Source organism: Daucus carota, chromosome 7 (genome assembly GCF_001625215.2).
Source record: "Daucus carota subsp. sativus chromosome 7, DH1 v3.0, whole genome shotgun sequence".
Classification (NCBI taxonomy): Eukaryota; Viridiplantae; Streptophyta; class Magnoliopsida; order Apiales; family Apiaceae; genus Daucus; species Daucus carota.
The window spans coordinates 36,150,940-36,164,440 of NC_030387.2; the positions used below are offsets into that span (position 1 = coordinate 36,150,940).

The 13,501-nt window shown below is 36.2% G+C and overlaps 1 protein-coding gene across 2 annotated transcripts; it reads left to right on the plus strand.

Annotated features, from left to right (window-relative positions):
* Positions 1-1,184: 1,184 nt before the first annotated feature.
* LOC108196140 (U-box domain-containing protein 4) lies at positions 1,185-9,748 on the plus strand. 2 transcript variants are annotated; one of them, XM_017363272.2, is made up of 5 exons: positions 1,185-1,338; positions 2,231-2,511; positions 6,132-6,248; positions 7,276-9,300; positions 9,391-9,748. In XM_017363272.2, exons 2-5 carry the CDS (start codon positions 2,236-2,238, stop codon positions 9,448-9,450), a joined length of 2,478 nt encoding a protein of 825 aa, XP_017218761.1. In that variant the 5' UTR covers positions 1,185-1,338; positions 2,231-2,235; the 3' UTR covers positions 9,451-9,748. The 2 variants fall into 2 exon arrangements, with proteins under 2 accessions (XP_017218761.1, XP_017218762.1); XM_017363273.2 differs by lacking the exon at positions 1,185-1,338 and adding an exon at positions 1,391-1,531.
* Positions 9,749-13,501: the final 3,753 nt, after the last annotated feature.

Sequence of the window (13,501 nt, forward strand, 5' to 3'; positions counted from 1 at the left end):
TGTGAAGTATCCTGACTTGGTACAAGACAAAATTCTGGCCCGTGACTTCTGACACATAAAACTCACCTCTTTGTCTCTGAACCACTACTGAAATTATATATGATGTGTCGATTTTAATTGATTATTGATTATTTTAATTTTACTCCGGATTCTATATAAAAATGTTGTGGAAGTACAATACTTCAAAATCTCATGGATTGGGATTGAGAATTCAAAAATCATAAGATACCCTGAATAATGTCACAAAATTTATCATTTTATGATGTTCAGAAAAATCCACTAGCATTTGGATACCATCAACTTTTAATGAATTTTAAATAATATCAATTAAATATCATCAGATATTTAAACATAATTTAAAATCTTAATTGAATACCACCATATTTTGTTGGATAATTTAAAATTCTGATTAAATACCTCAAGATTTTGATACATTTTTTAGTATCCGAGTTCAATACAGCTGGATTCCATGAATGAAAAAAAAAATTTGAAATCTCAATTGAATACATCCTCTAAATCAATTTTGAGCAATTTTATGTAAAATTCGCGTAACCAAAATCAAATTCAATACATTAAAATCCTAATAATCATATATAATTCACAAAAATCTCATTTAAATAAAATACATAAGATTCATAAAATCTTAGGGGGAAGTATTCGATTGAGATTTTAATGGATTGTTTTTAGTCCATGGATTTTAATGGATTGTATGTGATTTTGATTTTGTGCGGATTCTTGATAAAATGTCGCAAAGTTTATAGGATTTAAGCACAATACTTCAAAATACCATTGATTTTGGTGGGAAAAAACTTAAAATAGACTGAAGAATGCCACAAAATCCATCATTTTATGAAATCCAAAAAAATCCATCAGCATTTGAATACCTTCAGATTTTAATGGATTTTAAACAATCCCAATTGAATACCATCAAATTTTAAAGCATAATTTAAAATCTCAATCGAATACCACAAGATTTTGTTACATAATTTAAGATCCCAATCGAATACCTCAAAATTTTAATAGATTTAAAACAATCCCAATTGAATACCCTCAGATTTCATGAATAATTAAACAAATCTTTTAAAATCTCAATTCAATACACCCCTCTTAATTAAAAACCCTGCCCGAAGAATATAAATAATAGTGACCAAAACGTACAATTTTAGTGGAGCCTACCAGTCAGGTGGTCCCCGCCAACTGCTTCTCGGTTCTGTATAGTTGAAAAAGTAAAAAACAAGAGCTCCTCTTTTCAACCTATATCATTCAGATATGGAGTAGTAGAAGGTATATACACAAATCTGCGATTAAAAAAACACTTAAAACAGGCTGTTTATTCGGGTAACTACTCTCTCTCTCTCTCTCTCTCTCTCTCTCTCTCTCTCTCAAATTGATCTCGCTAAATTCTAGGGTTTTATTAACTCCTTCTTGCTTCCAACTCGAGTTCTGCTTTCATTTTAATTACTTTACTCTTATTCCTCTGTGTTTAACAATCACAAACCCTAGCTTTTGATCCATTAATTCTGATTTTAAGGTAAGATCAGCTTTGTTCTTCTGCAACTATTTCAATATGTATGTATTCGTATGTATAGGTAACTCCTGCGTGTACTGATCTTAGTTTCAAGTATCTGATAGCAACTGAATTAAGGTGTTTCTTAATCAGTTAATGAAAATGATTGCAATTGGAGTCTGTTTCGAAGAATTTTAACATAATATAGGATATGTGTCAGGGATTTTATGCTTCTTTCATTTCGGTCAAAGTTTGAATCTTTCGTGGCTAAGATAACTCTACCACCCGGAATGTTTGAATTTATGTACTCTTAAGTGTTGATATGTCGGTTTACTTGTAACACCCTTTTGTTTGCTTATGTGTAACACTGAGCTATAGAACATTTGTTTGCCTAAATTCATTGGAGTTTTCACATGTGGGGGTGTATACGTATGATTTTTAAATTGGTGAGAAGTTTCGAAGGTGTAATTGCATTGCATGACTGATGTTATTATTGAATTACGCTAGACAATTTTTCAACGAACAAAGGTAAATATCATGGTGCTAAATATACAATTGTTCAGTTATTAAGGTTTTAGAGGTAATTTACTAATTTAGCATGTATAAGTTTAAAGTCTTTATTCAGTATTGTAATTTGTTGTTTTGTTTTAGTGTTTGTCGATTGTTCATTCATAAAGTTGTATATAATGATTTTCTGTGATCGTTCTTCATTAATGGCTACAGGTGCGATGGAGATATCAAAATTGAAGGCGCTTCTAAAAAATATATCAGGTTTATTTCATTTATCTTCTCGTGATAACTTAAGCTTTGAACCAGTTCAGAGGTATTATCAAAAGGTTGAAGAGATGTTCAAGGTGATGAAGCTAGTGCTTGATGCTATTAATGATGCTGAAATAGCTTCTCATGAATCACTTCAAGAGCCATTTGCAAGCTTGTATGACTCGGTTGATGAATTAAGAGAAATATTTGAGACGTGGCATCCATTAATGAGTAAAGTTTATTTTGTATGCTCTCTCTCCCTCTCCCTCTCTCTATCTCTCCCTCTATCTATCTATCTATTTATCAATCTATCTATCTATCTATCTATCTATCTCTTTATCATGCCTGACACTGTATATATACAACTTATTTTAAAAACAATGGCAAAGCAGTGGAGTTGGTTGGTACTCCCTCCGTCCCTTTTTAGTTGTCACATTTGACTTTTGACTAGTCAAATTGACCAAAATTTGACTGAAATTTATTAATATTTTATCAATTGATGAAATAAAAAAATATGTCACTGAAAATAACTTTTAATCTTCCAGTTCTTTAAAATAATGTATGAATGACTTGTAATCTTTGGTAAAAAAATTAGTTAATTTGACTAATAAAAATAGAAATGTGACAACTAAAAAGAGACATAGGGAGTAATTGACAATGTTAATAGTATGTGATCCATTTAGTGGCTTCTACTATAAACTTACGGTTTGACTACTATACGCTGAATCAAGTACCTAAAAGTATTGAACTAATAATCTACTATATACATTTTGTTAAATAAAGATTTATACCATTTACAAAGCAAGTGGGTAGCATCCTGATAGAGGAGGATAGTTATTGTCTTTTGTCATGTTACTCGTTTATATTTCAATTAAATGTATTTGTGGTCGTATATGTTAATTAGTTGGGTAGGGTTGTAATACGAGGTTTGAACTCAATTTAATATTGAGCTTGACTCATAGATGGGTTCAGCTCAATTCCAACTCGAGTATTTTTGTTGAATAAGCAACTCCAGGGCAAGCTTGAGTTTCAGACTAGCTTGATAATGTTTGTCATGTTTGTCTTAATTGGGCTCTATATTCGGTTTAAAAATATATTGGTAATATTGATTTGAACTGTGTAGCAGGCTTAAAAATCAAGATTAGATTTTGAGTAGGTTGAGGATAAAATGGTCAAGCTGAACATAATTTTTAAGTTCATTAAGTTTTAAATTTTGGTTTGACTCGATAAGAGAGCTCGAATTTGATAACTAATATTCAGCTCGACTCAGTTGAATTACAGCATTATAGTTGGGTTCTTGAAACCAAAAAGCACATTTTTACAAGTCTCTTATGTTTAAATAGTTAATGGGTGCATATTTTCCATATAACCTTTAAAATCTATACTAGTTGTGGCATAATGTTAATCTGGGTTTTTTATTTATCATTATGTCGTTGGTTAACACATGTTCACAAAGTGGAACATGGATAGATCAATTAAAATTTTGTTTCCATAAGCTTAAAAATATTACCCTTTAAGAAATGTCTAGGGATCTGATGCCATGACTAATTCAATTTTTACAATATCCTTAGTTCCTTACCGGCAGCCGGTGTCAAAACCAAGTCCTTTTGTGTGACTCCCTCCCAATCCGGGGCCTCGATCATGGATCCATATAACACAAAAATTATGCAAAAATGTTAATATAATATTCTGACTCCGGACCTATCACATGTTATGGTATGATACAAACAAAACTAAATATTATTGCATCTCATATTAAGGTTAGAGACATAATTTCGATCTGAAGTTACATTTTTTTTTTTTGTCATAGATCTGAAGTTACACTTATAACCCTTAGAATTTACATAGTTAATACTTACAGAATCCAACTTTTCCAACCTTCAAACTACTAAACACTCTCACAAATGAGCCAAAAGTGTAGTAAAACATATACCGGTAAGAACTATTTTTCCTGGCGGTATGATTAGTCCTCACCATCCTCGTGAGCCTATGGTACTCTTCTAAAAGATAATCAGTCATCGGCTCCTCATGCAGACGCCTTCTGGCTATTTCTTCCACAACTCTCACCCTAGAATCTTGCTCAGCCTGGGACACAACTACTCGGTTCCTATTCTCATAAGCCACCCTATTCATCTTGAAACTTCGCAGAATCCCTACATAAAGGATCTCGTGGTCTGTAGGAAGACTCGGGTATAGGCCTAAGCAAATCAGTTTGTTTTGTTAAGACATGAGCAGGCTCAGGAACAGACATTCGAGGAGGAACAGGTGCAGAAGTGGGCACACTCTCAGTGATACCGTCTATGTCAGTAGTCAGTACCAAAACCTGACTCGGAGGTGTCAGTTGCAAGTTGGGATGGTGCCTCGGAATCTCCATCACTAGTCACATTCATCTACAAAATATGTTGATATAACACATATAATAAGAAAAAAAGTTATCTTGAATATAATGCCATTTAAGACTTATACCCCTAACCGTCAAGAATATCTCCGATAATTTGACTTAACTCTATACGAGTTACATTCTATTATCCACTCTTTTATTAGTCCTGTTTATTTCATTTATCCTGGCTTGTTTCAGTGACCACAACAAGTGGCTCCTTTCAACTGATCAAACAAATCATCAATCCTAGATAGTGGGTATCTATTCTTGATGGTTAGTTTAATTAGTTGAAAGGAACCACATGTTGTGGTCATTGAAACAAGCCATTATAAATGAGATAAAGAGGATTAATAAAAGAGTGGATAATAGAATATAACTCATATAGAGTTAATTTAGATTATCAGATATAGTCTTGTCGGTTAGGGGTATAAGTCTTGAGTGACGATATATTTAAGATAACCTTTTTTTTATTATATGTGTTATATCATCGTATTTTGCAGATGAATGTGACTAGTGAAGGAGATCCGAAGACACCACCCCAACTTGCATCTGACACTCTGAGTCGGGTTTTGGTACTGACAAAGACGATACCACTGAGAGTGCACCCAATTCTGCACTTGTTCCTCCTAGGATGCCCGTTCCCGAGCCTGCTCCTATCTCAATTGAACCTTCTGATTTGCTTAGGCCTATACCTAAGTCTTCCTCTGGACCTCAAGGCCCTCCAGGTAGGGATTCTACGGAGTTTCAGGCATTAATTGACAGGGTGGCTTATGAGAATAAGAACTGAGTAGCTGGGTCCAGGCTGAGTGGGAGTACATGATGAGAGCTGTGGAGAAGATAGCCAGCAGGTGTCTGCGAGAGGAGCTGATGGTTCTTTAGAGGAGTCTCGTAGGCTCACGAAGATAGTGAGGACTAAGCATACCGCCAGGAAGAATAGTTCTTACCAATATATATTTTACTATACTTTTGGCTCGTCTTTTCAGGTAGGGTATTTGTGAGAGTGTTATTTTATAAGTATTAACTATGTCAATTCTAAGAATTACAAGTGTAACTTCATATTGGAGTTATGTTTCTAACCTCATTACGAGATGTAATAATATTTAGTTTTGCTTCTTTCATACTATAACCTGCGATAAGTCTAGAGGGCATCGGGGTCGCAATATTATATGTATTTTTTGCATGTAACTCCCCGGATTGATTGGGAGGGTGTCACTTCTCTTTTAGTTGGGAAAATCAAAAACAAGAGGGAGAGTCAGGAAGATGATGGTTTAAGAAAGATCATGTCAGCAATCAGGTTTATATATTTTTACTCAGTTTTATGGGTCTGTTTAACTATTCTAAAGGAAGGATCCATTGAACTTGCTGATTTTGGCTGGAATTCCATAGACGCTGATGTACTAGCTCATGTTTCCACTAGGTGGTTCCGCTACATTTATAAGTAGTACTTTTTTTTAGTTGGTGATTTAACATATTCTTTTGCACTAGGTTCTGCAAGTTGAATCCTTAATGATAAAGGTCCGTTCATCTGGGTTAGATATTTTTGAGTTTCTAAAAAGTTCTGATCAACCTCTCCCTGTTGAATTGAGCACGGCATCTCTTGAGGTACTTTCTGTTTCATTGCTATATGAACATGATCTGATTCTGAGTAGCTCTTTAATTTAGTTTGTATATGCTTTGTTATGGCCAAAAAGGATACCCGTTGATAGTTAACCTAATTTGAGTGAAGGACAGCATCTACAAGCCTTAATGCTCATCAGTTTCTGCCCAATCCTGAACACTCTGTGTTTACAACAGCAAGTACAGTAGAACCTTTCTAAAATAATATTCGATAATATAATCACCTTTCGAGAATAGTAAATTTTTCGGTCTCGACACAGACCAACTAAAAAGGTTATCAAGTCAATAAGATAACAAGGTGATATTTTATAATAGTTTAATATATAAATCAGTTGTTCCTTTAATATCATATATTGATTATTTCAAACTTACAAATCTATCTAATATTAACATCGTAAGGTATGATTCCATGCTTGTTATCTTCTCCTTAATTTTATCTTGTTGAAACTTATGTCAAGTTTTCCTTGCTACATCTAAATTCTGGTATGGATAGTTTTAGATGCGATAAGTGTCTTTTTGCTTAACTAACTCCAAGGCAGCATACTGCCTCTAATTTCCCATCAACTTCTTTCTCAAGGATGATATTAACAATATCTTATAAACTTCATTTCACATGGATATTTCAATAGGTTATTGATGTCTATTATGCTGGAATATCATTACATATATAAGACTACTAATATTATAGTATACATAATCTTTTGTAAATAAATTTACTACATGAATGAGTACTGATTCTATATTTAAGATGCTTAAATTATTAATAAAAAATATTTGTGGAAATAAATAAAGTTCACTCTTTAAATTAATAACATCAATTTATTTGACTAATTAATACCTCTCTAATTTATATATAGATATAGTAAAAAAAAAAGTTGCCCGTCAATATTTATTTGTAGAAGTTTTTCTATATTACTCAAGTGTTAAGCATATGCAGTAAATTTGCTAGGTAGGACAAAAAACACACACGCATAGAGATGTGTTGATATTCTAATAGGTTTGACTTGTACAGCACTGCCTCCAAAAACTTAAGCATTTGGGATTGGAACAAACATCAGCTGTTATCACAAAAGCTACAAGGGATCAGGTGGAGGGCTCTGGACCCACTTCAGATTGTCTGGTAAAAATTACAGATTCTTTGAGCTTAAAGTCCAATCAGGAACTTCTTATAGAGGCTGTGGCCCTTGAAAAGTTAAAAGAGAATGCCGAGCAAGCTGAAAAAAATGTTGAAGTTGACTATCTTGATCAACTATTAGCTCTTGTTACCTACATGCATGAGCGGCTTGTTCTGCTGAAACAGTCTGAGAGTTATAACACTGTTCAAATACCTGCTGATTTCTGTTGCCCTCTCTCGCTTGAGCTCATGACAGACCCTGTAATTGTGGCTTCAGGACAGACCTATGAGCGGGCTTTCATCCGAAAATGGATTGATCTTGGGCTCACTGTTTGCCCAAAGACGCGCCAAGTTTTGGCACATACTAATCTTATCCCTAACTACACTGTAAAGGCACTGGTTGCCCATTGGTGTGAATCAAATGGCGTAAAGCTGCCTGACCCCATGAGGTCAATGAATTTAAACATACCTTCTTCTCTCCTTAGACATGCAGCATCTGGTGCACCCCGAGATTCACAAACGGCTCCAGACTCTGCATACTCAAGCGGTTCGCCAGGAAATAACTTCATCTCATCTAGTGTAACCAATCGGGAGGGAACTTCTCCATCACGTCCACGCTCATCTTCTGAGGATTCCTTGTCTGAGGAAGCTGAAAACGGGCATGCTTTAAACATTGATAGCTTGTCCCCCAGAAGATCTGAAAACAGGCAAGCGAATTTGGGGGATAAAAATTTGGATTCGGGTTCCCGAACCACAATGTCACCTACTGGAGAAATGCCCAATGTTTCGAGGACTAATGGGTCATTATCACATGGTCATAATAGGACAAGCTCAGCCTCTAGCACACTTTCTAATGCAAACTTTTCACAAGGAATCCCTGGCGATAACAACGAGGCCTCCTCACTGGTCACGGCATACAGTATTGATGATTCAGGTGAGCTTACATCAGAACGCCAGTCTGCTGCTACTTTGTCCTCTGCTCAGAGAGAGCCTGAGTTTTCACCCCGATTTGAGACAAGATCTCGAACTCAGTCAATTTGGCGCAGGCCTTCTGATCGATTTGTTCCTAGAATTGTGTCTTCTCCTGCTGTTGAGACAAGGGCTATACCTACTGCTGTCGAGATCCAGATTCAGAAGATGGTTCAGGATTTAAAGAGCACTTCGATGGAAGAACAAAGAGATGCTACAGCTGAACTTCGTTTACTTGCAAAACATAACATGGACAATCGTATTGTAATTGCAAACTGCGGTGGCATACCCTTGTTGGTCAATCTACTTCGATCAACAGACGCAACAACACAGGAAAATGCTGTCACTGCACTTCTTAATCTGTCAATCAATGATAACAACAAGGCTGCTATAGGAAACGCTGATGCAATTGATCCACTAATTTATGTCCTTGAGTCGGGGACCGCTGAAGCTAAAGAAAATTCTGCTGCCACACTTTTCAGTTTGTCAGTGATTGAGGATAACAAAGTCAAGATTGGGAGATCTGGTGCAATTCAACCTCTGGTTGATTTGTTGGGGCATGGAACTCCTAGGGGAAAGAAAGATGCAGCCACAGCTTTGTTCAATTTGTCAATTTTTCATGAAAACAAGGCCCGCATTGTGCAGGCTGGTGCAGTGAAGTACCTTGTGGAACTGATGGACCCTGCAGCAGGCATGGTTGATAAAGCCGTTGCTGTTTTGTCAAATCTTGCTACTATTCATGAGGGAAGGGCAGCAATTGGCCAGGAAGGAGGTATTCCTGTCCTTGTTGAAGTTGTTGAACTGGGATCTGCAAGAGGGAAGGAAAATGCAGCTGCTGCCCTTTTACAGCTTTGCACTAACAGCAGTAGATTTTGCAATATGGTACTCCAGGAAGGAGCTGTCCCACCGTTAGTGGCTTTGTCACAGTCGGGCACCCCAAGAGCAAAGGAAAAGGTTCTCTGCCTAATTAAAATTTTACTCCCTAAAAAATATACTTGATTCTACTATGAATACATCTTACACTAATATTTTGTTTGCTTGCAGGCTCAAGCGCTTCTGAGCTACTTCAGAAACCAACGACATGGCAATGGTGGTAGAGGATAACTGCGAAAGTTTAAAGTGGTATGTCCTCTAATGTTTAAAGTAAGAGTCATACAGTGTACATTTGATGTTGCAAATAATGCATTTGAATGTTGTAGTTCTTTTATGTGTGTACTTAATTTTAAAAAAGCCGGAGAAAGAAAGAAAAGAACTGATTTAAGGGAGGCTTATTAGGCCCTTTGGTAGTGACTTTGTGAATTGTCAAACTTTGTATATGTAGCTCAATTTTTGCAGCTTCTGTATGTATCTGGGGCCACAGATTATTTATATTTTAAAGAGAAAATATAGTTATGTGTTTTTAGTTTTCCCCTTATTTTGAGATTAATTCGACCGTGATAAACAAGTTTGGTTTCGGCTGATATAGACTTCTACAAGAAAACATTTGTTTTGCTGTGATATATAAGTCGTAAATATGTATATTCATATTGGAATAGTTGTGACTGTGTATGAGGTCCCATGTAATATAGTACAAGCATGTAGTGACACTGTGACACCCAGCTAACCGAGCAGACTGCTGAACTGATTTGAATGTAAGAAAGATTAATTGTTTTTATATGCTGTAAAGTATTTATCGAAAATAAGTGTACAAGTTGAACTCTTATGTACATAATGTCCGTGAGAACAAGCTGTAAATTACTCGGCCAGAGTTGACGGACGAAGAGAGGGGAGGGGTGTGATTAACAATGAGGAAACTGTGTGGACAATGTTGAGACGTGTTCCTGTCAATTCCATGTTACAGAAAATGGCAACTTTATTTTTCAGTGGCCTGTTTTAAAACCCTTTGGACGATTGGGTACAGATTATAGTAGTGCTAAATTTTGAATAGAAGTATAGAGAAAATATCTTATGGTTGAAACTGTATAGAAGATAGATTGTCGGAGTATTTGTTCGCTGAAAATGGTTGGTTAAATTAGACTCATAAAATGTTATGCAAAATTTGCTAAATCGTAAAATCGGTAAGCTATTTTACTTCGATGTTATTGGCTTCATTGATCGGTTATATTTTAAAAATGAGATGTTATTATTTCAAGTTATGAATAAAATATGTAATTAATCGGTTAGCTATGAAAAGGATAATACGTGATTGGGGTGAATAGAATCTTACATATTATTTATAGTTTTATTTATGATATGATAATTGAATTTTAACTAACGTTTCGGTGGTACTCTTATTCAGTTATTCTTACTTTTAGTGAAAGAGGGTGTCAAAAAAAAACATGTTAACATTACTACAAATTTTGTTCAACTCTTTCAATGTTATTCATCCCAGCCAAAGGTGCAGCGAAACACGAAATGAAATTGAACCGACACAAAAATGGGACACGCTTCTAGTTTGATACTAGAAATTCATGGAGTCTGATGATTTGACACTGTATATATTAAGTTTAGCCGTTAAAATAATTTTGTTAATTAATTTCTTTGAATAACTGATGTGTGATTCTTTATACTTTAAAAAAGTTGAGGAATTCATCCCTCAATTCACTTTCAAATCCTGGGGCCATCATATATTTATATTATGCTCGAGAATTAAACAATTTGATACGGCTCAAATTATAGCATTCTCGTTAGGATGTCGTGTTCGATCTTATTCAGAATATTGTTTATAGTTTAATTTGAAAAGAAAAAAAATCAAAACTTGTATTCATATGTTATCATTCCCGTTTGCTTCTCTAATAATCTGAATAATCCAGTCACAATTATTCAAATAAAATCATCTTCTCCTGGTACAGTACCACATCCACATTCCCCACACGCGCATTATTTTAACGGACCCCAATTTTTTGGACATAAATAACGTGGGGGTTACACGCCATTTTCTTTATCTGCCGCGGTTACATTTTCTTTATCTGCCTCAGTTACAACCTCAGTTACAATTTCTCAACTTGATGCACGGGGTTATGTTTTAGCTGACCAACTTTTTTGCTATTGAATTGACTATACAATTATTAAAAAAATTTGAAGTGACAATATAAATTATAAAACGTGAGAATTTTAAATATGTTGCTTATCTGAAAAAAACACAAATTATTGAAAGTTTTTCGACAAACTGAAATCCAGCTAATATCCGAACTAATTTCCCATGGTACAACAAAGAAATTCTGTAAACACAACAAGTCAATGGAATAAATATGACATGTGTTTTACTAAGAGGTCTTTTTGTTTGGTGAGCAGTCAATGCCTAGTTATGGCGACAGAATTGTGGAGCAAATAAAGGATAGCAGTAATATTCACTCCTGTTCAATCTATCATAGCAGTCGGTTTGATGCAAAAGAAAAGGAGTAAACACGTGTAAACAGGAAGATTGAAAAATAAATAAAATAGGTGACAAAACAATAAAGATAATAATCCACAAAAGAGAGAAGCAATAGAATAGATACAAAGAAAGAAAGAAAGATTGATTCCTAAAAGTAACACTAGAATAAATAAAAAAGAAACCAATGTGGCCAACAGCAGAAGAGATCAGATCCACAGAACAGCTCTGTGGTGATCATGGTATAACACTATACTCATACATTTATCGGAAAACAAATCGGGTCGGTCGGGTTATTTGACAACAATTTAGAAAAGCATTCCAAACACGGCCCATCCCAACACGAGGCTTCCCACTATCTTTTGCACGCTCTTCAAGCTCTCTGCTCCACTCTGCATTTTTGTCAGTACACACAACGTTAGTCTTCATGTTTTAAATACATTTATTTACTACTCCCTCCGTCCCCTTTTACTTGTCCCTTTTGGAAAAAAAAACGCATATTAAGAAAATGTTACTTGGATATCTTGTTTTCATACATATCCCTAATAAATGTAATGAATTAGATAGAGTTGTGTGTATATATATGCTAGTCAAACATTGGAAGTTGTTACTTTTTGAAAAAACATACAAAAAGTTGCTTTGAAAAGAGAAGTGGACAAGTAATTTGGGACAAATTTTTTTTTCAAAGTGGACATGTAAAAGGGGACGGAGGGAGTATTTATTTATTACAAGAAACATATACGACCGTTTCTTTAAACTAAACGGTCCGAGTGACATGTAAGTTTGATTTAAACGTGCGTTTAATTGTAGTAACCGCTTAATTCTTTGATTGCATAATTTAAAAACTCAGATCTGAATTATAAGTCATATTTAAGTTAAATAAATCTAAGAAAAATGCAGTTACCTACCAAATCCATGTCAGATATAATTACTAAAGGACTGTGGCATATGCATGTAACGTATATGAGTAATGCGTGATGCGAGATCTATGTGTATACCTCGTCGGCGAGTGAAGGAGCGGGCGAGTCGGAAGAATCGGGTCCGGGAGCTTCGGCGGGGGGAGCCGGCGGGCTGGAAAGATCCGGTGACGGAGCCGGTGACGGTGAGGAAGCCTTCTTCCCCTTCTTCTTTGACGGAGCTGGTGCAGGCACGGCGGCAGTGGGTGCACTCACGGGCGCGACTTCCGGCGTCGGTGCTGGCGGCGACAATGTCGGTGTGGGCACTGGTGGTGAACTCACTGGAACCTCTGCCGGCGGTGCAGCCACCGGTGCGGCGACGGGTGCTTTGACTGGAGCGGGTGTGGGTGGGGCCGACACTGGGGCGGGGGTGGGTGGGGCCGACACTGGGGCGGCTGTCGGCGTGACTGTCGGTGCCGCGACGGGAGCCGGTGCTTTCGGTTTAGTCGGGGGCTGAGATTTTTGTGGGGGAGATTGTGTCGGTGCGTTCGCTGGGGCTGCGCCAGGAGACTGGGCTGATGCGTTAGATAAAACAATACATATCAATGCGCACGCCAACACAGATCTGTAATCCATTTCTACTTTCACTTTTGTGTTTTGTTAATCGAGAGAGAGAGAGATTGAGAGAGATTTTGTTTGAGAGAGATGTGTTGAGGGGAGAGGGGGAGAAGAGTATAAGTAGTGGGAGAGAGAATGAGGAGAGGGAGTTGGATTGTATACGTGTAAATGAGGAGCCCCGAAGGTTCGACATGTGTGTGGGGCCATGCATTACCCGACAAATTTTACAAACGGTAATGTGGAAATTAATAGTATTATACAGTCTGTTTTTTGGTATTTCATATTCATA

Bases quoted from the DNA above. Each gene is read 5' to 3' on its own strand.
- LOC108196140 (XM_017363272.2), top strand. From the start codon at position 2,236: ATGGAGATATCAAAATTGAAGGCGCTTCTAAAAAATATATCAGGTTTA. The intron at 2,512-6,131 runs GTATGCTCTCTC...CTTTTGCACTAG, and splicing joins TAATGAGTAAAGTTTATTTT to GTTCTGCAAGTTGAATCCTT. The intron at 9,301-9,390 runs GTTCTCTGCCTA...GTTTGCTTGCAG, and splicing joins CCCCAAGAGCAAAGGAAAAG to GCTCAAGCGCTTCTGAGCTA.